The 21,762-nt window shown below is 37.5% G+C and overlaps 2 protein-coding genes across 9 annotated transcripts in view; one reads left to right on the top strand and one right to left on the bottom strand.

Annotated features, from left to right (window-relative positions):
* MAPK8 (mitogen-activated protein kinase 8) overlaps positions 1–13,819 on the top strand; it is a 48,323-nt gene extending 34,504 nt beyond the window's left edge. Inside the window, exons 7-12 of one of the 3 annotated variants that reach the window (XM_069864330.1) lie at positions 1,644–1,715; positions 3,727–3,909; positions 4,760–4,884; positions 5,839–5,902; positions 7,846–7,923; positions 8,827–13,819. In XM_069864330.1, coding sequence (XP_069720431.1) covers positions 1,644–1,715; positions 3,727–3,909; positions 4,760–4,884; positions 5,839–5,902; positions 7,846–7,923; positions 8,827–8,972 — 668 coding nt within the window. In that variant the 3' untranslated portion in view covers positions 8,973–13,819. Of the gene's footprint in view, positions 1–1,226; positions 1,299–1,643; positions 1,716–3,726; positions 3,910–4,759; positions 4,885–5,838; positions 5,903–7,845; positions 7,924–8,821 lie in introns of all 3 variants that reach the window. The other 2 variants (XM_069864332.1, XM_069864333.1) reach the window with 2 other exon arrangements.
* Positions 13,820–16,906: 3,087 nt separating this feature from the next.
* The window catches only part of ARHGAP22 (Rho GTPase activating protein 22), a 132,815-nt gene continuing 127,959 nt past the window's right edge, over positions 16,907–21,762 (bottom strand). For all 6 annotated transcript variants that reach the window (XM_069863251.1, XM_069863252.1, XM_069863253.1 and 3 more), the window contains one exon: positions 16,907–17,799. In XM_069863251.1, coding sequence (XP_069719352.1) covers positions 17,571–17,799 — 229 coding nt within the window. In that variant the 3' untranslated portion in view covers positions 16,907–17,570. The remainder of the gene's footprint in view (positions 17,800–21,762) is intronic.

Below are 21,762 nucleotides of genomic sequence, written 5' to 3'. Positions count from 1 at the left end.
TTATGTATTTGAAAAGAATTTTCAAAGAAAAAAACACCTCTAATCATACCTTGTAGGCAACAATTTTTAAACGAACCGGGCCCTTAATTTTTACCTATTAATATGTACAACTATGATCTCTTATCACGATTTAGATACTATTTTAGAGGAACTTGTAAATAAGGAGAATGAAATATATTCAGTAAGAAGCAACATTGTTTGCTTGACGTTGAGCTCCTTCAGAACTTTTATGTGTGACATTTAGTATACAATTGTTCACATTTAAATCCTGTTCTTATCTACTTAATTGAAATTCCAATGTCACATTTGGCATAAAATTATTTGCAATAATACAAATCCATTATTATGGCTTCAGGAAAACTTTTGCATACAGAGTTAACAATATCTCTGAAAGCAACCACAAAAGAAATTGGCATACTTGTAAAAAGTACATTTGTGCATCTTTGAGTATGTCTTGTGAGTGATTTATTTTAAGGTAATATAGAAAATGTGTGTTCCATTTAAAAAAATTGCTTTTGAGTTTTTCCTTTCATATAAGATGTTATTTCAGCATAACTGGAGAAATATTTTTAAACAATTAATTTTAACTTAAAATCTTTTAGGAGCATACTAATGTCATAATTAACTGATCCTCTAAAATTCTAAGTGATCTTGTACTGATTTTGTTTGCTTTTTATTTAAAAGGAGAGAGAGATGCACAGTAATGTGACTTTCAGGAAATACTTGATGGCAAATTTTAATTCTTATGTCATAAAAATCAATTCTTCTTCTAAACTGTTTGGTTATACAACATTCTTAAAGTTCAGTTTACGCTGGTACTTTTAAAATTATTTTTACAAATACATTGGAATTACTTTAAAGAAATAAAGTTATCTTCAGTGATCTAATCTGATCAGTTGGCAGAGGTAGCTTTGCAAGCCTTAGAGCTTGGAGAAGGGCTTTGCTTTGCTTGATTTCTGTGTACCTCTCTCTCTTTGTGCTCTAGCTCTTGCTCTAGCACTATGTTAAATAAAAGGATGTTTTGCTGCCTTGTATTTGAGACAGTTAAAAGCTAATCCTTATATATGGTGTACTTTAAAGTGTTTTCATTGATTAATATAAAGACTTGCATTTCTTGCTCTTCCTGTGCTGTCTCTGCAGTTTATAGGATACAGTCATGTTATGCTTCTTTTAATTTTAAATGACCATTTGCTTTGCTTTTCCTTCTTTTTGTGCTACAAACATAGTGGATTTATGGTCTGTGGGGTGCATTATGGGCGAAATGGTTTGCCACAAAATCCTCTTTCCAGGAAGGGACTGTATCCTTGTGCTGCTGCAGCAGGTTGAATTAGTTAGGAAGTGATTAACCTTTTTATTGATGTTGTGTCATGAAAATGCGTATTGTACAATATTTTTTTATTAAATGAACATGCATTTTTTTCCTGTGATACACTTTAAAAAATTAAGAATTTCATTTATATTCAGGCTGCACCTAGCAGTAGGACATAGTCTCTGCTGGTCCTGTAGTTAGCATACATTCACCTTCACTCATTTTCATTACACATGCTTTTTATAGTCACTTCATGTCTGTCTGTCTAGATATTTTTATTTGTTTTATTTTAATAACTATCTTTTATGTTAATATCATTGCATTTTGTTTTCAGTTGACATTTGGTCAGTTGGGTGCATCATGGGAGAAATGATCAAAGGTGGTGTTTTATTTCCTGGTACAGATCGTATCCTTACCTTTGGCCTAGGATGTAGTTGTGAAAGGTCAAAAGATACTGCAACAGTATTTTTAAAATAGGGATTTAAAACTGCCTTTTCAAAATACCATTTCCACCATTTGCAAGTTTATAACTTCTATTCCAGGAAGCTGCAAAACTGTCCGCAGTTATACCATTTAAAGCAAAGCCGTAACAGAGCATTAATGTGTATGACTGTCTTTAGAGATTAATACTAAGCAAAATAAACAAAATACCACTTGGGCAAACAGGCTCCTTTTCCCCTCCTTTCTTCTCCCCCCTTTCTCCCCCTTTTACTCCCTTTTTTTTCTTTTTCTAGTTCAGTATAGTATCCATTGCTTTTGGATGTTGTCATATTTAAGACTGGTTTTTTGTTTGTTTAGGTGGTGTTTTGCTGGTTCACATGCATTGATTTTTTTTTTTCTTTGGAAATCATTTTTATGTAATAACGTATTAATTTTGTTTAGTACCTGAGCATGTTAGCAGTTATTATTCTTTACATATTATAGGAAATGTTTACAAAAAATTCCTAACCACCTTCATTACTTGTCCACTAGAGTTTTATATTTTTGTATGTGGAAATGATACTGCAAACAGCTTTCAGAAATATCTGGCACTTCTGTCTTTCTATTCCATGAATGACTTACTGGTATCTGTATGGGTTGTTTTGTGAACAAGACTTAAGGTAAAGGGTCTGCTCCAATCAAACAGAGCTGAAACCTCTGGAACATTGCTACAATTAGTGGATATCTGATTGGTATTTTGCATCTTATTTGTTTTGCTAGTAGTTCCATCCAGTTTTTTAGATGCTATCAGAAATCTTTCCTGCCTTTGCTGCAGGTTAACTGTATAATAATAGGAAATAACCACTTAGGGGTGTAGATTTGGAGAAGATTATGAAGCACAGGGAGAAGGAGATCCAGGGCATTTTTATTATTTTCAAACAGCTCTGTCACTGCATGAGCTGCACCATGCCTTGCTTTATGCATCTGGTTTGCTAGCACGGTTTTCCAGTTATGGGTCATTGCCATGCAATGTAAATACTTTTTTTAAAAGCCTATGCTAAAGCTCCGTAGAGCTTGAAAATCCTTAAATAAAGGTCTGCAGTTAAGTTGTAAGAACATTTGAGGAGGCCTGCTACACCCAACTCATGGTTTAGTTAGCCTTGTAATCAGTCTTTGATTGTAACTAAGAAGATGATATTGGAGAGAATATCTGACTGAGATAAGCACATATAAAATTTTACCTGAGCTCTCTCCCAGTATCTAACCATCTGCAATTAGGAGTTCCTGAGACAAACATTGGGTATCTTTTTGTGCAGTAACATGTATTAAATTCTTCTGCTATGAAATTGTCAAATCTCCCCTTTACCTTGTGTAAACTTTTCAGTTAAAGTGGATGTTCCTTACATGTCCTTGAAACTCTTTAACTTCTGCGTTGAAGTCTGATAAAACTGTCATTGACCTGTGTGGGCCAGATTTCATCTTTTATGTGCCCACTGGTGCTCAGTGTTCCATGTCATTAGTGGGAGATCGCCGAGTTGGGGGAGTACAGGACTGGGCTGAGGCATCAAGATGAAAACAAAAGACAAAGCACCGACACAGCTAATACTCTGAAGTGCCTTAGTGATGTGCAGTAGCTTGACTACTGTGGATACACATTCAGATCAGGAAGTGGGCTCTTCTCAAGAACCCAGACAATGCCTTTATGTAAATTCATTCAATACATTTTGTGAGTTTTCTAGTTTTCTCTGTTTCTTGGAATTATATTCTTTGCTAGATAGTTATGGTGTTGAGTAAAATACATGTTGCCTTGACTCTTCTGTGATAGTCTTGCTTTGTTTCACTGTTTTCTCTAAGAAGGTAGTCCTAATTAATGATGATGTACTTGGTGTTTTATTACAATTATTTGTGTTTTCTCTCTGTTGGTTGTTTCATGTGGTTTTAATAATTTTTCTAGCTGAAAATTAGACACAATGTTTTTCTTAGCTGCCAAACCTTAGATATTGATCAATGGAATAAAGTTATAGAGCAGCTAGGAACACCATGCCCTGAATTTATGAAGAAATTGCAGCCTACGGTCCGAACTTACGTGGAGAACAGACCTAAATATGCTGGATATAGTTTTGAAAAACTCTTCCCAGATGTCCTTTTCCCAGCTGACTCTGAACATAATAAGCTTAAAGGTAAGGTCTGTCTTCTATGTGTTTTCTATTTAAAAGGTATTAAAACTGTGATATATTGAACAGAAACGTATCTTGTTTATTATAAAATCATCCTGCTAAGGATGTAAATTTTACAATATTTGTATTTTGAGTGTAGATGAATGTGCTGTCATATGCTTACCTCTGCTTTCTCATTTTCCCCGAAACAGCTCCTATTCTGGAGATACCTTTATGTAGAAACATAAAAATATATATATATATATATATGTATATATTCCTCTCAGTGACAGATGCCAGCATGATTTAGAGAATGGCTGGGGGAAGGTGGAATAGAAGTTGTGCATGAAGAGCAGATTTCCTTTCTCTAGGGATGAAAATAAAGTTTTTATATTCATAATACATGTATATCCTGTAGTTATTTAAATAACTTACTGTTTGGAAAAGTCACCTACTTGGTGGAGTCATAGGTACGCGATATTTTTTGCGACTAACAGTATGTGACACTTTTTTCCCCATAAACTGTAATAGAAGTGTAGTAAGTGCTTGCCCACTGCTATGCCAGCCAAGGCTGTACGGCCAATTGAGTTATATTTCACATCACAATGCCATACCAAGGGGCACTGTCTGTTGAAAATGTATATTGAAACACATCCCACCCCTTCGCACATGTGTTATTCTCCCTTTTTTTTTTTTCCTTCCCCATGAAGTAGACCACTTTTCCAAATCCGAAATTATGTGAGGGTTGCATAGATGTTAAACTGGAATTTGTTTACTCTGGGTCTTCTCTCTTTATAAGCTTTGACTTACGAGCTTCTGCTTAGACTAGAGCACTATATGGCTCTAGTCTAAACAGAAAATTTCACTTTTGCAGCCAGTCAAGCAAGGGATTTGTTATCAAAAATGCTGGTTATAGATGCTTCTAAAAGAATCTCTGTGGATGAAGCCCTGCAGCACCCATACATCAATGTTTGGTATGATCCTTCGGAAGCAGAAGCTGTAAGTTCTTGTTTTAGGGCTCTGATTAGGAAGGTACTGTATTAAAGCAAAATTGTTGCAATGCTTGATATAACTGCTTGAAAGAAGGTTATTGCATGATCTGCACGTTTCACTAGAAGTTCAGCTTGAGCCATAATCGTTTTTATTGACATGTTTATTGAAATAGTATCAGAAATGGGCATAAACTTACAGGTAGTTGAAGTACCTGAATCTCTGTGTATGTGTATAATTTTGCATATCATCTCCTGGACATGTAGTAATGCATCTGTAATCTTTTCTCTAGGGTTCTAATTTATTGAGCTTCATTTATTTCAGTGTGGTTTGTTTGCCCTTGATAAGATTCTGAGTTATTTACTCCTTGGCAAGATAAATATTTTCATTAGTTGTAGCAATTTATAGTACTCTTGAACTAGAAAATAAGTTTTTCAGCAAAATCAGAGTAAAACATCTTGAGCTTTCAAGGGTTAATTCAATTTCTTGAAAAGCTTAATTTTGGGAGAATTTTAGCTTATGAGAGAAGTGTCTTTTTTTTTTTAAGAGAAAGGTAGTTGGTGATGGCCCACTAAGAATAGAAAAAGGTGCTTGATGTAAATGGTGTAACTAGAATTTTGCTGATCTATAACAGCTAGAGAGAAAACTTAGTAATTAATAGTAAGTAGGTAAAAACAGCTGCTTGGACTGGAGACTGCTACATTTAGGAGCTCTTTTATCAGAGTATACAGTTTCTATTTTAATTATTACAGTAATGTAAGCAAATTTGTTAATCCAAAGACTCTTAAAATTTGTAGCAACACCTAGAAAATAGGCCGAATCCAAGTATGAGAGAATATTTGACCATGTAAATACAGTATTTTTAAATTGCATTCATATTCTGAGTGCTTATTTTAATTTTTCATTTATTCTAGTTTTGTATTCCTTTTGATTGCTTTATCATGAGTTAATTCTGTTTTTCAGCCTCCACCAAAGATACCAGACAAGCAGTTAGATGAGAGGGAGCACACAATAGAAGAATGGAAAGGTAAGAAGGTAGTTTTAAGTACAAAAAGGGAATTTGGAGTAGGCTGGGCCCCAAACATTACTGTTACTAAGGTTCTTCTAAGTTACCTAGTACTATTTATTTAAACTGCTTGGAATGGCAAGGGAATGGATCAGTGCTTCCCAAACTCTTGATTGTCAAGACACTAAAAATATTCCTGCAAAGGTACAGAACCTTTTTAGTGAACTTAAGACCTGCTCATTTCAATCACCTTTTGCAAACCATAATGCAGCATTTTGAGAGAGGATAACTCTTCTGGACAAACTGCTACAGTTGAAAAAGATGCAGGAGATTGAGAAATTTTAGTTTGAAGTAGAAGCAGTAATTTTCAAGGGAAGAGCATAAGCATATAAGCAATAATTGTAGTCTTTTATATCAAGCAGAGGATTTGGAAGAAGCAGCCATAAGGAGTGATAGTAATGGGTGAGATACTGAAGTTACAGCTGCCGTGGGAGACGCTGAAGTTTATCAGCTGTGAGATCTTGAGAAAATAGCTGGGGTTGAGGTGTGGAACAGATCACTGTATGACATAGCACTCATACCTCCAAGAGCATGATTTTTAGTGTTCAGCTCTGATTTAGTATCTGTATTTCCTGGTCATAAATGAGGTGTAAAATGATAATGTATAAGGAGAACATCTTTGTTACTTGTAAAACTTGTGCTTCATCTTGAAATTACTTCTAAAAGGTGTGGTGTTACTGCAGAGGTTCTAGCGTTAAGAAAATATGCCCGTCCAGATTACTGTGATTATAAATGTTACATTAAAGCAAGAATTTAGTGCATTGAGCAATTTAGTACTTCGTTCGGAAAAAGTCTAGGAAGGGATATTAGATCTGTATAATCTTTTTATCACCAAAGGAAAAGAGCAGGGAAAATATTTCATGAATCATTTTTGACAGTTTCATTGTGTTGGCCGCTAATGGACACAAGTCTGTAAAATCTAGTACTACCACACTTTTAAGTCACTTTCTATTAGAAACTGAGCTTTACTTGTAAAGGCAGAGATTGGGTGCACTATGGAAATTCTTGTCATCCTCCTTCCAAGCAAGTTATTTTCCTTTTGACGCAGATGTGCTGAGGATAAATATTTCACGCAATATGGAGTTTACTTTTGAGGCTCCCACAGCTCTTGAAATTATATTCCTTAAATTTTTTTTTCCCAAAAGTGTTTGTACATTGCAGTAGTTTGCCAGTGACAGATAAGAAGTAGTATTCTGCCAGTCAGTTCTTATGAGCTGCATTTAACATGTTTAGTCCTTTTATTCTGTTGTTACTTCTGTAGATTCACAACTGAAGTCTTTTCTGGGTAATAAGCAGCCATCAGCCTAGAAACTTTCTGGTCAGTACATAGGATATATGATTTATGTTACAACCATTTCTAACCTGTTTGTGGATGAAGAACTGCTGTAACTGGAAGATAAAGTTGCAGCTTTTATTTAGAATAGCTGCTTACATACCAATAATGCATTCTGTTTTATGGTGATCTGGACCTTTAGATGTTGTTACTGAGGAAATCTAATGGGAAAATTAAAATGGCAAGGGTGTGTCAGGAGGATGGCAATGCTGTTTGGGCTTGTTCTTAGCTGTTTCTTTGAAGAATGCTAGTTGAACTTATTTGTACCAAAGAAGCCATTGATAAAAAATGAGTGGTCATTAGCATTCAGTTTAACCTCAGGTCCCCAAGCAGCCTGGACGAAAGTGTCTTAGCAATGTCAGTGTGTTCTTGAGAGTGCTGGGCTATTGTAGCTCCAACAGAAAAGAACTGTGCGTTTTTATATCAGTTGCCAGTTGTTCTGCAGCCTACAGCCTGTTGTTCAAAACTAATTCTGGTTAAATTTAAATGTACATTTTAATGAAAGATGTATTATCAATCCAGTATTACGTTTGTGAATTCATTTTTTGCCTTCCTTCCTCTGCGTTTTCAGAGTTGATATACAAGGAAGTCATGGACCTGGAGGAGAGAACCAAGAATGGGGTTATACGTGGACAACCAGCCCCTTTAGGTTGGTTACAATAAAAGCATAGTACAAAGCTGCATTCAGTTGTAGGTTAGGAGGGAATAAATCTGTTAAAGACATCCTAGAGTAACCTAACTCAAAACTATGGCTCTTCAATAACCTCTTGAATTCTCTTTGAGATATTACTGAATGGAATGTATAAGGTTGACATCTCTTTTTATTAATCTGGTAAATGTCTCTGTTATTTACTGGGACTCTGGGTTAGATGTATTACATGTAGCTGGTAGTTTCAGATATATATTACCACTACTTACATCTGTTAAGTAAAGAAACAAGATTTCTAGGTTGGAAAATTATGGAGCATTTTCAGAAACTCTTGCTGCCTTTTGGAGCAAAATATGCCAAAAAACTGACCACTGATAGGACTATATTACACTGTTGAACAGTGATGGCAGAGGTTGCACAGCTGTTGCTGAATGCTTAAATCCAGTCTCTGAAAAATCACTGTGTATCTGAGTTTGAATGTACGTGATGTGGCTGGACACCTGCTGTTTCCTGGCCTGAAGGAGAGGATCTGATGGAAAAATAAAACAGGCCTTTCTTTATCAAAATATATATTCTAGCTTTGGGTCTCAACATTTTGTAGGGTATCTTAGCTGTGGTTTTATGCAGTACTATCTCTGTGATTTTTAATCTCCAGCCATTAGAATTTACTGTAATCTGACAGATGTGGTACCATGTGAGTTCTGTGGTTGTTGACATACAATTCATTAGGTCCCACCTTAAAAGGTTTGCAGGGTTTATTTTGACAATGGTTTGAGACGCATTTCTGCAAACTTGCCAAAACATGGGAAAGTAATGACTATTAGGAAGAGGCAAACTAATGCAAGTACTGAACTGTGCAACTGTATCTGCAACTGATTTGCTGTTTTGTTTCTCATAGCACAGGTGCAGCAATGATCAATGGCTCTCAACATCCATCTTCATCATCATCTGTCAATGATGTGTCTTCAATGTCAACAGATCCAACATTGGCCTCTGATACAGACAGCAGTCTAGAAACGTCAGCAGGACCTCTGGGTTGCTGTAGATGACTACTTGGTCTTTTGGGGGGTGGGAGGTGGGTCCTTTTAGTCATTAATAGGGCACCTTTAAAATTTGGTGGTATTTTTGAGTGTTTTTTCAAAGATAATCGTAGAATTCATCATAAAGTGCTGTAATTTTAAACTGTAAGTTGTGTTAAAAGCAGCCACTTTTTTTTGCTGTAATTAACTGTAAAATATTAAACCTGATAATTTTTATTGTGGTTTTAAAATCTGCATATTTGCTTTACTATTATATGCTGCTGATCTTTTTTTACTGAATTTGTAATATTTGTTTTATCAAAGCACATATTAATGTTGTGGTCATTACCATATAATGAATTATTTAAGATTTTATAGGTTTTCGATTTTTTAATTAGAGTTTATTCTAGATGTTTTGTTCATGATATCCTTCAAAGTTTTATGCTTGGTCATATGTCTGTGTCCAGGTAGAAAGGGAAGAGAATTCAGTGCAGCCAGCTTTAGTTTGGGCATTCTACCCTGGTGCTGGCAGCCAACAAAATCTTCTCTTACTTTGGCCACTTGCCTATAATGTTTCCGCAAAAGCTACAATTAGTGACTTTTTTTAAAGAAACAGTATACAATTCTTTGCAAAGTAACTTCATCTGAATGGTTTGATGAACTTAAGAAAGCAAAGCATATCTTCAAAGCTGCAGGAATATCTAGCCTAACAAATAATGTGATGCTCTCTGCAGAGTTGTGGCATGCCAAATCTTGTGATCACCATAAAACACAGGGATACTTCATGAATAATACATTTCAATGCAAATAAACAGTTTACTTCTAGCTTGTAGCCTGTTTTTGTACACACAAAAAGAAGTGTATCCAGGATGTCTAGACTGCCAACGGGGAAAATGAATATGCTGTAGCTATACTTTCATGTAATATGTGATTCTTGGGAGTTTTGTTTCTTACTAGTTTTGTCTACTAAGGAGAATGGGTTTTGGGTAGAAGAGGGTATGACATGAATGCAGTAGGGGCAAAACTTCAGCTATTCTTTCTCCACCAGAAGTAACTGATCACTAAAAAGCATTATGTGGTAGGAGAACCTCAGGATTTCTGTAGCTAATGCATTAAGTGAGCAATATATGCCATCCAAAGGAGAAAGAAGTAATGCTGTATAAATTAATATTTATATCTTTTATTTCACCATGAGACCAGTGTAGCAGAAATCTTAATAATGGTTCATTTTAAGTCATAAATATTCAGTAGTTTTCAGCACTGAAGCTTCAGGTTTCAATAGACGTTTAAACAAAAGATATATTGAAATATATAGAACAGTTACTAAATAGTCATGTAAAATGGTGCTGCTCCTCACAGAAGTATTTTAACTGTTTACATTTTATATTTACAGAATGATTTATGTATAACTGACCTAAGTTTATGTATGAGTTAGTCATTCAGAATTTATTCCTTTGGAAAATGCAGATTTTTGGTGAAGCTAGGCTGTATAATTGATTGCCTTGTGTAGGTGCATATTTTGTGTAGTGAATTAGAATGTGAATAGGGATTTAAATTAGTAATGTTCACAAAAAAATGACCATAAAAAATACAGAAGTCTTGCCAGGCACAGAGCGTAAGCAGATCATATATAAGTGGCTACAGAGGTCATACGGGAATGGCTGATGATCTTCAATGTGGTTCCTTCTGCTTGTTGGGTTACACAGGTATCTTTTTGAAGTTCTACTTGGAAGAGAGAAATTTGTCTTAGCAGTAAGTTTCAGAAAAATAGAAGTGATAGTAATGCTTTCAATATCTAATGTGTCTATTTGAAAAACATACAGGGTTACAAGGAATGGTAATGTCTCAAAAATGACTAAATTGATTAACTGTACAGTTGTTTTCCTGGCCTGGCTAGACTGCTGGTAAGTGCTCTGTGCGTGTAATTTTGCTTTCCTCCGTTGTATTTAATATTTCAATATTGCCTTTCTAAACCACATTTGTTAAGGCAATTATTTTTCAAGGATCCTGCCCAATTGTATATTACATCAGACTAGGCGGGACATGTTTGGATTCATCTCACACTGGAACATAGAAAATCTGCTCAAGTTAAACAGAGACCAACAGAAACAGACTATTTTTTTTGGTTTTTTTTTTATCAACACTTAAGCTGTCAACTAAGCCAGAATTTTTGTCATGCAGCAGTACTCCATTGTTATATAGGGTCAAATGATATTCAGGTCAGGCCAGTGTAATAAAGTTAAGACTGACAAAACCAACTTCCAATGCCTGCAAGTGCTGTAAAAAGAATTTGGTAAATATAATGCCTATTTAAATATATTTTGGACCCCTCTGGATTGCAGTGGTGACTGAAATATTTCAAAACTTTAAAATTACTTTTGCCATCGCTTTCCAGTGTCCTAAAGAAAAATCAATTTTTAGATTAATATTGAGTGAAAAAAATTACTAGGCTCTTACTGCAATGTGCTATCAATAATAGCTTCATTGGGTTCATAAGCTCTAAAGGAAATTGGGCTTTTCTTCTTCTAAGGCTGATGAATGGATGGGACTGTTCACTGCAACCTGTTGCAGTGTGAGTGAGCTGTGTTTAAAGGGGTTGTTTCATTAAGGTCAGAGCTTTGCCTGCAGGAACCTGGGGTTCACTTTTGGCATCATCTTCATAGTGTTGCCTTTTTTTTTTTTTTTTTGCCAGTTGCTTGCATTTTGGGCCAATTAAAGTGATAACAAATTTCAAAGACAAGAAGATCATGTTCAGTAACCATGTTCATGCAACTTTCCTCCTCCTAGGGCCATTCCAATCCACTGAAAATTGGGATTTAATTGCAGTGACCTGTCTGATTTCTTATGTCAGGTGAGGTTAAAAATTGGGCAATAATAAAGAGATTAATTTCCACCTTCTCTGGTCAGAGCTGTGGAAGGCATCAAGGATCAAGTAGCTAATCTCCTTTTGTGTAAAGTAAATTCTTCAAGAATGGGTAATAGAAGGCAGGGAGAATGAGTACTTTCACTGCTGCACCTCTGCTCTGTGAAGTCTTTTGTTGATGCAAGACAGTGGGGTCAGAATTACAGGGTTTTGTGTGTTAGTGTGTGAGAAGCCTGACTGCCAGAGCAGTACCCGTCAGCTGAACAACCTTAGACCAGCCTGACTTACCAGGTCACCTCTATTGTATTCATTCTACTAAGCTGAACAGACAAGGCACTTTCACTATGTAGTTTCTGTGTGGCTTTGTCTTTTTAGTTTTGAAGTACCTTACTATGCTATATGCAATAGTGTCTTTCTGGGTAGGAATTCCAGCTGGATACAAAGATAATAGCAGCATATTTTTTCAATAAGCACCCCTCTGCCAGCACACAGGGTGAATTTAGGGGAGGATGTGGTGAGCTTTATTTGAGGCAGTTGTGGCAGTAGCACCCTCTACTGCCTCAGTGCCCAAGTCAGTCGGATGTTACTGATATGGCTTTGTTTTGTGGATAACTGCTTCTCTGAACACAGGCTATTTTTTTAGACAGCAAAAACATTCATGAGTATGATGCTGCTGTGTTAATGTATGACATTCATTGCAACATTGCATAAAGAAAAACAATCAAAAATCTAGTACAGGATGATAGTTCCTACCCATCCAATAATCCAAAGCCTATGACAGTAAATGCTTCTTGATTAAGATTATGGGGAAAGAGGAGGAAGACAGTTCAGCTTACACTTCATGTTACTATTTCAGGTTGCTAAGGAAGTCAATTACTATTTCTAGATATTTTTTTATTTGCTGTTGACAGCTGCTTGACCATACCGTTACATTTTATTTTCCTATCAATGTCTTGCTTCTTACATATTTAGCCAGAGGATGGGAGTTGACAGAGAGCTGTCTGCATTTTTCAGGAGCATTAGAAAGAGGATTTTAATGAAGAAATATGGTGAGACTCTACTGACTACCCAAATTTTCAATTAATTTAATCTAGTCTTAGTTAAGGGCACTGGATAAAAGTAGTATTTTCAGTGATGTCTTTCACTCCCTTCTCCTCTTTAGGTATCTCTACATTACAGATATGTGTTATGAATCAGATCACATTGTGTTTCTACTTCTGCAGTTAAAAATTTAAGCTAGGTTTTCTTGAACTACCTCACACAAACTTTCTATGTTTCTTAAGTAAGCAAAGCTAACCCTTGCTATTGGAACTACACTGAATGTGAATAGAAAAATACACTTCCTTTAGAAAAATTAATCTGTTGGCCAATGTTGAGACAATATCAGTAAGTATGTTTCTTATATATTTCACGTAAGATGTTCATGTGTAATATATAGCTTGTGTACAATAATGTACATCTAGAATATTGTGTTAGCTGTAAATTGGTGATTTTATTATTGTTTTGGTGGAAATAGCTGGTTTTGTAGGTGAAAATAGCTTACTAGTAATGTCAACTCATCCTTTACATTTTACAAAAGGAATAATTCTTGGTAAGCTTTTGCATACAGATGAATTACTTTTGTAGGCCCAATATCTAGTCTATTTTTGAGAGTTCTTTAACTTTTATTACTAAAGTTGAGAAAAAAAGGTAATTATTGTGATCATTCCTTCTGCCCCTTTTGAAGTATATTCTTAATTTTATTTTGTCCCAAGAAATATGAAGGGCAGGATAAACCATCAAAAATACCGAGGAAAACTGTAATTTTTTTTTATTCCCCACATTTGATACCTCTCCCTGCTTTTCCTTTATTCCCTCCAAATAAGCTGTTGGTGGGCCATTACTGAGAACATTGTGGTTTTTTTACTCATTCATGCCATAGGTCATTACATGTGCACCACTGGAATGTATGCATTGTTATCTAGTCTGTCAATTGGTTATAATGATATTTTAAATAAAAAAGAAAAAAAAAGTTTGCCCAGTATGCATTTAGTGCTTCTTCATTGCTAGGCTGGAATGAATTTCATATGGATTTCATAATAGGGCTGCAGTTGGAGTCTTAGCATCAGTTCTTCCTCAGAATTTATTGGTACTTAAAGCCTTGTCTTGTGTATGAGCTCATTTGTGGACAAAAAGTGACATGTTTCTTCCATTTCTCTATTCCCATGGACTTAAAATGTGCCACAGACTGTTAATACCAAGTGTCTTTGTGACCACCAGGAACCTGTTACTTGCTGCCAAATCTAGCTACCTTCTGTCCTGGAAATAGAGTTGCTGAAAACCTGTGTTGCAGAAGGAGGTAAGCCGTGGGCTCTCTGGTGTATGCAAGGAAAATCTTTCTCAAAACTGAATCTTAGAGAAGCCTGAAGGATCTGATTACTGAAGAGCTCTTACAGGAGTGTTAACTTGGGTGCCAGGAACACTTTGGGTACTGGCACTTCTGCAGTGGGGCTAAATCCTAATGTAATGCATTTCATTGCCTTCATTTCCAGCAGACTTCCAGTATTTCTTTAAACGAAGACTTAAGATTGAGTTGCCTGTGTCAGCATGCTGTTATATTGTCTTTGGGTACTTATTTTAAGGGAAAGATACTGTGACCATGGACAGAACAGTGCAGCCTGCTTTGTTTCTCTGGAGCAGCTGTGGAGGTAGGTGCTCTTCTAAGAATGTGGTGAGACCCAGAAATGCTCTTTTTTGTTTGCATATGTTGGCATAAAGTGTAGCTGATTCCAAGTAACGTATTAATGTACAGTAAGGCCTGAGACAGTCTCAGCTCTGCCAGGGATTTTTGTGTGTGACTTCCTCCCAGAGCCGAAAAGTGCCATAGAGGGGCTGGTTTAGATGGAACTTGCTAGTGAATGTAGAAAATCCAGTAAGCTATCATTATTAATTTACTGTGGTGCATTTTGATGTGAACTGAGTTGTTTCCAGCTTCTTGAAGACTTTAGTTACTGTAGTGGATCATCTTCAGAAAGACCTGGAATTTATTCCTCATGAACAAGAGCAATAGATGATGCTGGAGGACACCAGTCAACTGGGAAAAGGTTACTGCCATTAATAGCTTTGAGTAGATACAATTTCATTTATGAAACTGAGGAGAGGAAGGAATTCTATCCTAGATGCCAGATTAAGATTATGCTGTGCTACATAGCTGACAGATGATGCTATCCTGGAGCTGAAGATTTGAAATAGGTGGGTTTGATCCTCAGTACGGCTAGATGCAGCAGTTACCTAGGTTTAAATAGCTAAAGAATATTTAGAACTCCTGCTGCATTTGATTTCACCAAGAGTTAGCCAGCACTCCTGTTTAGTGCTTGTCTTGCGTTTTTGTTCTTTAGGCTCCCAGCCAGCATGGCTTAGTTCTTAAGTCTGTGGCATGCTAGAATTCCAGGGATCAGTCTGCGCCCAATACACACAGGAGCTAATGCAATATCAAGTCTTAAGTGATGTGGGCTGTCTGGATGGTTATAATGAAAGGTAACCATGTTGGCAGTAGGAATAAAAGAGAGTATTAAAATAACCTCATTGCTACTACAAGTTGGATTGAGTGACTGAGGTAGTAGAAACTTTCTTTTACCAGACCAGATATTCTGACTGCAGAGAATTACTTGCAACCTAGTTCAGGCCACTGTCTAATATTAAAGTTTATTTTGTGATGCCTGGCACAGTACTTAACACTACCTAACCCACTGTGCTGTACAACAGCTGCTTCTCATGCTATGCATCTTAACACTGCTGTTTTGAACGGACCATAATATTCCTTGCAGGATCAACTGTGACTTTCAGTAACAAAAAAGGTGAGGGGAGGAGTAGAAATAAAAGTTGCTGGCGATGCTTCTGCCTGCAGGTGGCAGGCTGCTCCTGTTGAAGGCTCAGGTACCTGCCACAGTGCCTCACCAGGGGTGGGAAGGAATCTAGCACAGCTGGATCCTTGGAGAAGAAGGGAAAAAGTACTTGAAATCACTGAATTAACCTATCTGCACAGCTAACACTGTCGCCTTGATGACTTGCCTTGACCAGGAAAGATTAGGTTAGAATGTTTCTTTTTGCTCACTTCAAATGATTTACATTTCTAGAGGAAGAAGTGTTACACTGAAGTAGAAACAAGTTAACTTCTAGACATTTAAATATTGAAATACTGTGTATCTGTGAGATGATGACAAAGTCAGTACTGAAAGGGGTAGGATCTGCTAGTACTTAAAAAACATTGCAAGGTAATTTCAAGATAATTACTTAAATTATTCTTTTGTAAGAAAAGACAGATTGAGGTAATTTTTTTGAAAATACTTAAATAAAGCAAGTACCTTCACTACAGTCTATGCTTTCCCTTTAGCCAGTTCATGTTGTTGTGGCACTTTGCCATTAAAAATCTTTCTCATCTGAGACTCCCAAGTTGCCTCAGCTCCCAAAGATATGCACCAAGAACAAGTGAACAGGCCTATGAGTGTTGGGCTGGCAAATGCTATTCAAGCAGAATCTGGTGAAAAATATTTCTCTGTTTAGGCTCCGTGTGGCCCAGACCAAGTGTTATGCAGGGCTTCTTGAAGAAGTCCCTTGAAAGGTAAGTCACCTCTGGCAGCTAGTTACTGGAAATTACAACTTCATTCTAATAATTTTTCTTTAGTAGAAGTAATGAACTCAGACCGTTGGGTTGTTTGTGATCCTCTTCCTGTCCCCTCATCTCCCTATGAACTGCTAACAACAACACAATGAGCTGGTGTCATGGGAAATGTTACAAGGCAGCCAAGTGAAGTTGTCCTGGGAAGGTTAAAGATAGATCCCCACCTGCCTCTCCATTAATATCCCCACCCCCAATTGCACGAATTTCTCTTACTGTAGGTTTTGCTATTAAAATTTTATAGATAAAACACATCCAGCTGCTGAGGGTTTTTTGATCATAAGAATCTTCTCCTACCTTGATGTCTCATCAACTCATGAGATGTTTGGGGTTTTTGCTGTTGTTTTTTTTTTTTCTTGCATCTAATGCTGCTTTCTTTTTGGCTCAAAATCCCCAGATACCTAGGGCAATATGTGCATATTTAACATTCCATGGAGTTTGTGTGGCTGATGCAACTTTATAGTTGCATTTTTGTGAGGAAGTGGAACTGGTTGTTGGGTAAGGGGCAGTTTTAGTGAACTGTCAAGATTTTGGTATCTTCAGCTCATTTGTAGACTTTTTTTTCACGTTATTGTCATAAAATAATGCCACTTAACAGGAAATTTGAGCAAACTTTATGGAGGCAGTAGGGAGAAAACACCACCTCATTAAATCCATACGTGAAACCACATTGAATATGGTGATATACTGGAACTGCCATCTTCCCAAGCACTAGGTGCTCAGCTCCAGGCTCAGTCTGTCCATCAGTTCTGGCCATTCTCATCCACGCTGCAAGACTTCCTGTTGTCCTTAAGCCAGGAAAGGGATGACGTAGTAAATCCGTGGATGGCAGCAGTACAGCTATGGAGAATGGTACCTTTTGATTTATGGATAAAGAGGTTGCTCGATCTTTCTTGGCAATCTGACATCTAAACTTTGAAGCGTCACGTTTAGCAGTCTTTCCCAGCTGGCCCAAGTACTACAGCACATGTTAAGACAACATAGCAAGTGTCACTGAGAGCACAATCACTGTAGAATTACTCATGATACATGAGTACACCAGAACAAAATGTGCATTTTCACTGGTTTTGCCAGAAATAGAATTTTCTATGCTGCGCATCAGCTTGTTCTACTTAGGGACTTTAGAACTTTGACTCCCAACAGTTAAACATCCCAATGTTGAAAAAAACTCTTCCATTTCCATCTGTAGAAGGTTATTTCTCTTCTCAGCATCTTCACGAGCACGTTCAGAATTCCTCAGCTTTATCTCCAGCATCGTGAATTTCTTTCGTTCTTGGTCCAGTTCTTCTTCTAACCTAACCACTTGTTTCCTCAGGTCTGCACTCGTTTCTTCAATTCTTAAAACCAAAGGAGAGAGAGAGAGGGAGAAGAAAGAAAGAGGGGTTTTAAGTGGCTGGATAAGTACTACTGATTGATAGCTATAAAAAATATAAGCTGTTCCACTTAAAGCTAAAATATCTTTGCGCTAAAAAGAAGTTTTAAAGAAGGGTGCTAATTGCCCTTGTTGAGTTTAAGGGGAGAAATTCCTTGAAACTTGGAGCCTCCTTTCTTTGTACCTTGAGAAAATATCAAGTCTTACAAAACAACGGTTATTTTGGGCAACAGCTGTGAATGTCTGAGGGCATGTATTAACTCCTCAGTTAGGTTGAGTTCAAATATATAATTCTAAAATAAATATTTTAACCTCTGTTTTCTTCCTGATACAGTGTTTCCCTATATGGATGTCCAGTATAGAGGAACATCCGTGGAGGTCCAGGTGGCAATAAGATCACAGTCCTTCCTCACTCCACGCCTTTTATGGTATTTTCTGTAAAGTTAGTCACTGACATTGAATTGGGGGAATAAGAGATGTTCATAGTGTACAAGATTTTACCAAACCCAACATTTCATAGGAGGAAAAACCTGAGGAACACACATTAAATTTAACTGTGCACAAAGCTCTAATGCAAGTCTCAGCTTTTTTCTAAGGACGTCAGAGAACAAGGTTTAGTTTTTGATTTGAAACAAGCACAGAAGGCACATAACTTGCTGCTCTCCCCATCATGTTTCCTAATCACAAGACATAGTAGTGCTGTTAATACAGAGGAGAGAGTATATCCAGATAGAATATTCAGAAAGGGTGTGATTTTAAAACTTTGGCTTTTCCTAGGAAAAGTGTGTCCCCCCCCTTATTTAAATAAACCCCCAAAACCCTGACAAACCACCACCTCTTTAGTTCATCGACCAGAGTAATATCCAACTGTGAAGCTGCGCTGCCTGTCTTCTGTGTGAAACTGTGAGTGGGTTACTTTTAGACAGGGTAAATGACACTCAGCAAGGGCATGTTACAGACTCTGCAACAACAACAGCAGGAAGGGACCTTTGTGACAGATGCAGGAGTGTCTGAATTCCATTTTGTTACCACCAAGAGGCAATTATGCAGGTAATGCAGTGCATCTCCTTAAACTGTTCCTTCACATACAGGCAATGATGGCAATATTATCATTGCCACAACTTCACAACAAATTAGAAAGTCACGCACAGGCATGCTGGATCATCATGTCCAGCAGACCAATAGCTGCACTGATGAGAGTGCACATTTCTGTTCATTTCTGCAAAAAACCACTGATCTCGGTGCAGGCAGACTTTTAGCAGTCTGTAACACTAGAGAACTTTTCTGAAGTTGGGATGATCCCCATACACACACAGCTACCCCCCACCTTTGTAACATTTTTGTTAAATCTTACAGCTCTGAGCTTACCAATTACCTTTTTCTATGACAAACTTTGGGGCTCAGCTACAGCAGCCTAGACTAGCTCTACAGGTTCTGAATTAGGTAAGGCTGCAGTACTTGCTGTGTTTCCACACACACAACATAATAGTCCTCTCCAAGATACTCCCAGTTTAAGAGTTGCAGGTAGTAAATGTGAATTACTGAAATTCAACAGAGAATGCCTGATAATTATACTAATCTCGAGGGAGAAATGCTCTGGAATAGACTGGTTATAGGAAGGCCATAAAACTTGCCTCCCTCTGACTAAGAGAGAGAAAATGGGCAGTTGATGATGATAAATAATAGCTTTTCCATCAGCAAGTGTTCCTCACCTCTCCCCCAGGCAGGTACTGACTCTGCTTTCCCTCAGCTTACATATGTGCCCACAAAAACTCATATTCCTTCATTAAAACATGTCCTGCTACACATACTGAGTTCTGAAAACAACACAAGCACATGTGCAATTGTAAAGGAACTAATTATTACTTTGGGGGACTAAATAATCTTTAAAAAAAACAAAGCAGTCTGAAGTTTTCCTGCTAAGCAGCATCCCTTCTTTACTAGTTACCTCCTGCATTTCCACAAGGGCAGACTTTCATGCAGTTTCAAAAGGAACGTATTTTTGCACGTGTAAGTTTCTACAGATGTAGTAAAAACATTGCAAAATTTTAAGAGCTTAAAAACTTGGCTTGAAATTCTTAGACTTGACAGCAAGATCCTTCAGGCTGTATTCCTGAACAGCTGGAGTCATCCTGTTTAATACAAGGCGGCAGTGATTGCATCTTGCCTGGGTTTGTGAAACTTAGTTCATTAGGCATTTCCCTCTTAGCTACTTTGCCCTGTGAGACCCGGCCAGTTCATAGTCCTCCAGCCACAGTGCTCTCCGTCCAAGTCCAGATGGAGGGGAAAGGCAGGTGTTAGACCTGGAGCAGCTGAAACTGCTCAACAGCTGGAATGAAGAACAAATCTTCCTGGATGTCCCTGATGTCAACAGCTGAAGGACCCATGGGAAGAGTTTTACTGATAAAAGTTAGAAAGCCATCTCCACCTCTTCCCCCAGGCAGCAGGTAAAAATGTGCAGATATACATTTCCAAGTTTTGCAGCCTGGTCTCCTTTCTGTTACTCTGTATTCCTGCAGCAAGGCTCACCAGGGCAACTGCAGAATGAAATGCAAGGCACATACCCTCATTTCCCTCCCATTCTACATCAGTAGGGCACCTGAAAAAAAAAAACAGAATCCAAATATGCCATGAACTAGCATCCTCATTCACAGGCCTTTCCCCAACACGCCATGGGAGCACCTGCCCTTCTCTGTGGAACACAACAAGGTGGGGGTAAGCTTTTCTCCCACTCTGTGATGTTAGGTGTGAAGTGAAACCGCTACATGGCTCAGTTCTCCTTCCAGCTTTGCTTACCAAGGCAGGACAATGCAAGAGGCACAGAAGCTGTAGAGGCTGGCAAGCCACAGGATAATCACCAAGAAACAATTATGCCTCTTGGATATTGTGCCTTGAATTCCACCATAGGAAATCATAAAGTAAAGCAGGAAGGTACCAAGTGAAACTCCTTTAAAAGCTGGCCCACTGGAGAAGGAGATCACAGTTCAGATACATTTTTTTAGAAACTATTTTAGCAACAAACATAGGCTAAAACTGTGCTTTTGGTACCACGTTTGGAAGACTGATTGGGAATTGAGGCATGTAAATGCTACTAGATTTTTAATAACTGAAGGAATGTAACATTAACACCTTAATACACAAAAAAACCCCTGAGAACTCAACTATTTGTAAGAAATGGGACTGCAGCCCTTCTTCAATGCAAAGTACCAGTGCTGCAGAGCTCAGGTCTTGTGTATTATAACATGTTCTTGAGTATTCTACCATGGTTTGCAATTTTGCATACAGCTATATCCTAAACATATCTAATATCTTTAAGCAACAATATTTCATGTGCGTATTTCCCTGAGTACTTGCCTAGAAGTCATTTATTAAGCATTTACATTCACAAAACTTAATTCACACAAATTAATAAACATGACTTCCTAGTTATTAATACTTTCTACCTTTGACAGTCCCTGTCCTCAAACACACCTCTTCTGAAAACTGGAAGGAAGTCTTCTGAGCAGAGATCTAAAATACAGCATCACCAGTTCCAGCTGTGCAAGAAAACAGACTGGGCAAAGAAGTGCAGAGCTCACGTATCTGCTGTACAAGTAGCACATTGCTGCTGCTTTGAGTCAGTGGCTGGCCATTTGAGCAAAGGACTGCTACAAGCACATCAAAAATCAAAAGTGAGGTTACTAGAAGTTCAACACAAAAGGGCTTTTGAAAAAAGTCGTAGCTGAGATGAAGTCCCAACACCACCACCACCACCAGTACAAACCCCAGAGAATAGTCAAGATTAGTTCCCTGGAGAATGTTTCTGCTGGAAAAAGCAGCAAGAATCCCTCAATTTCAGAGTGATTTGGCACCTCTACAGACCAGCAAAGTTCCTTGTTGAGGCCTGGCCACCCTGGGTCCCAATCCATCTGTCCCAGAGGTTTGCTTT

Source organism: Phaenicophaeus curvirostris, chromosome 9, assembly GCF_032191515.1.
Source record: "Phaenicophaeus curvirostris isolate KB17595 chromosome 9, BPBGC_Pcur_1.0, whole genome shotgun sequence".
Taxonomy (NCBI): Eukaryota; Metazoa; Chordata; class Aves; order Cuculiformes; family Cuculidae; genus Phaenicophaeus; species Phaenicophaeus curvirostris.
This window is presented reverse-complemented; position numbering and strand designations above follow the sequence as displayed.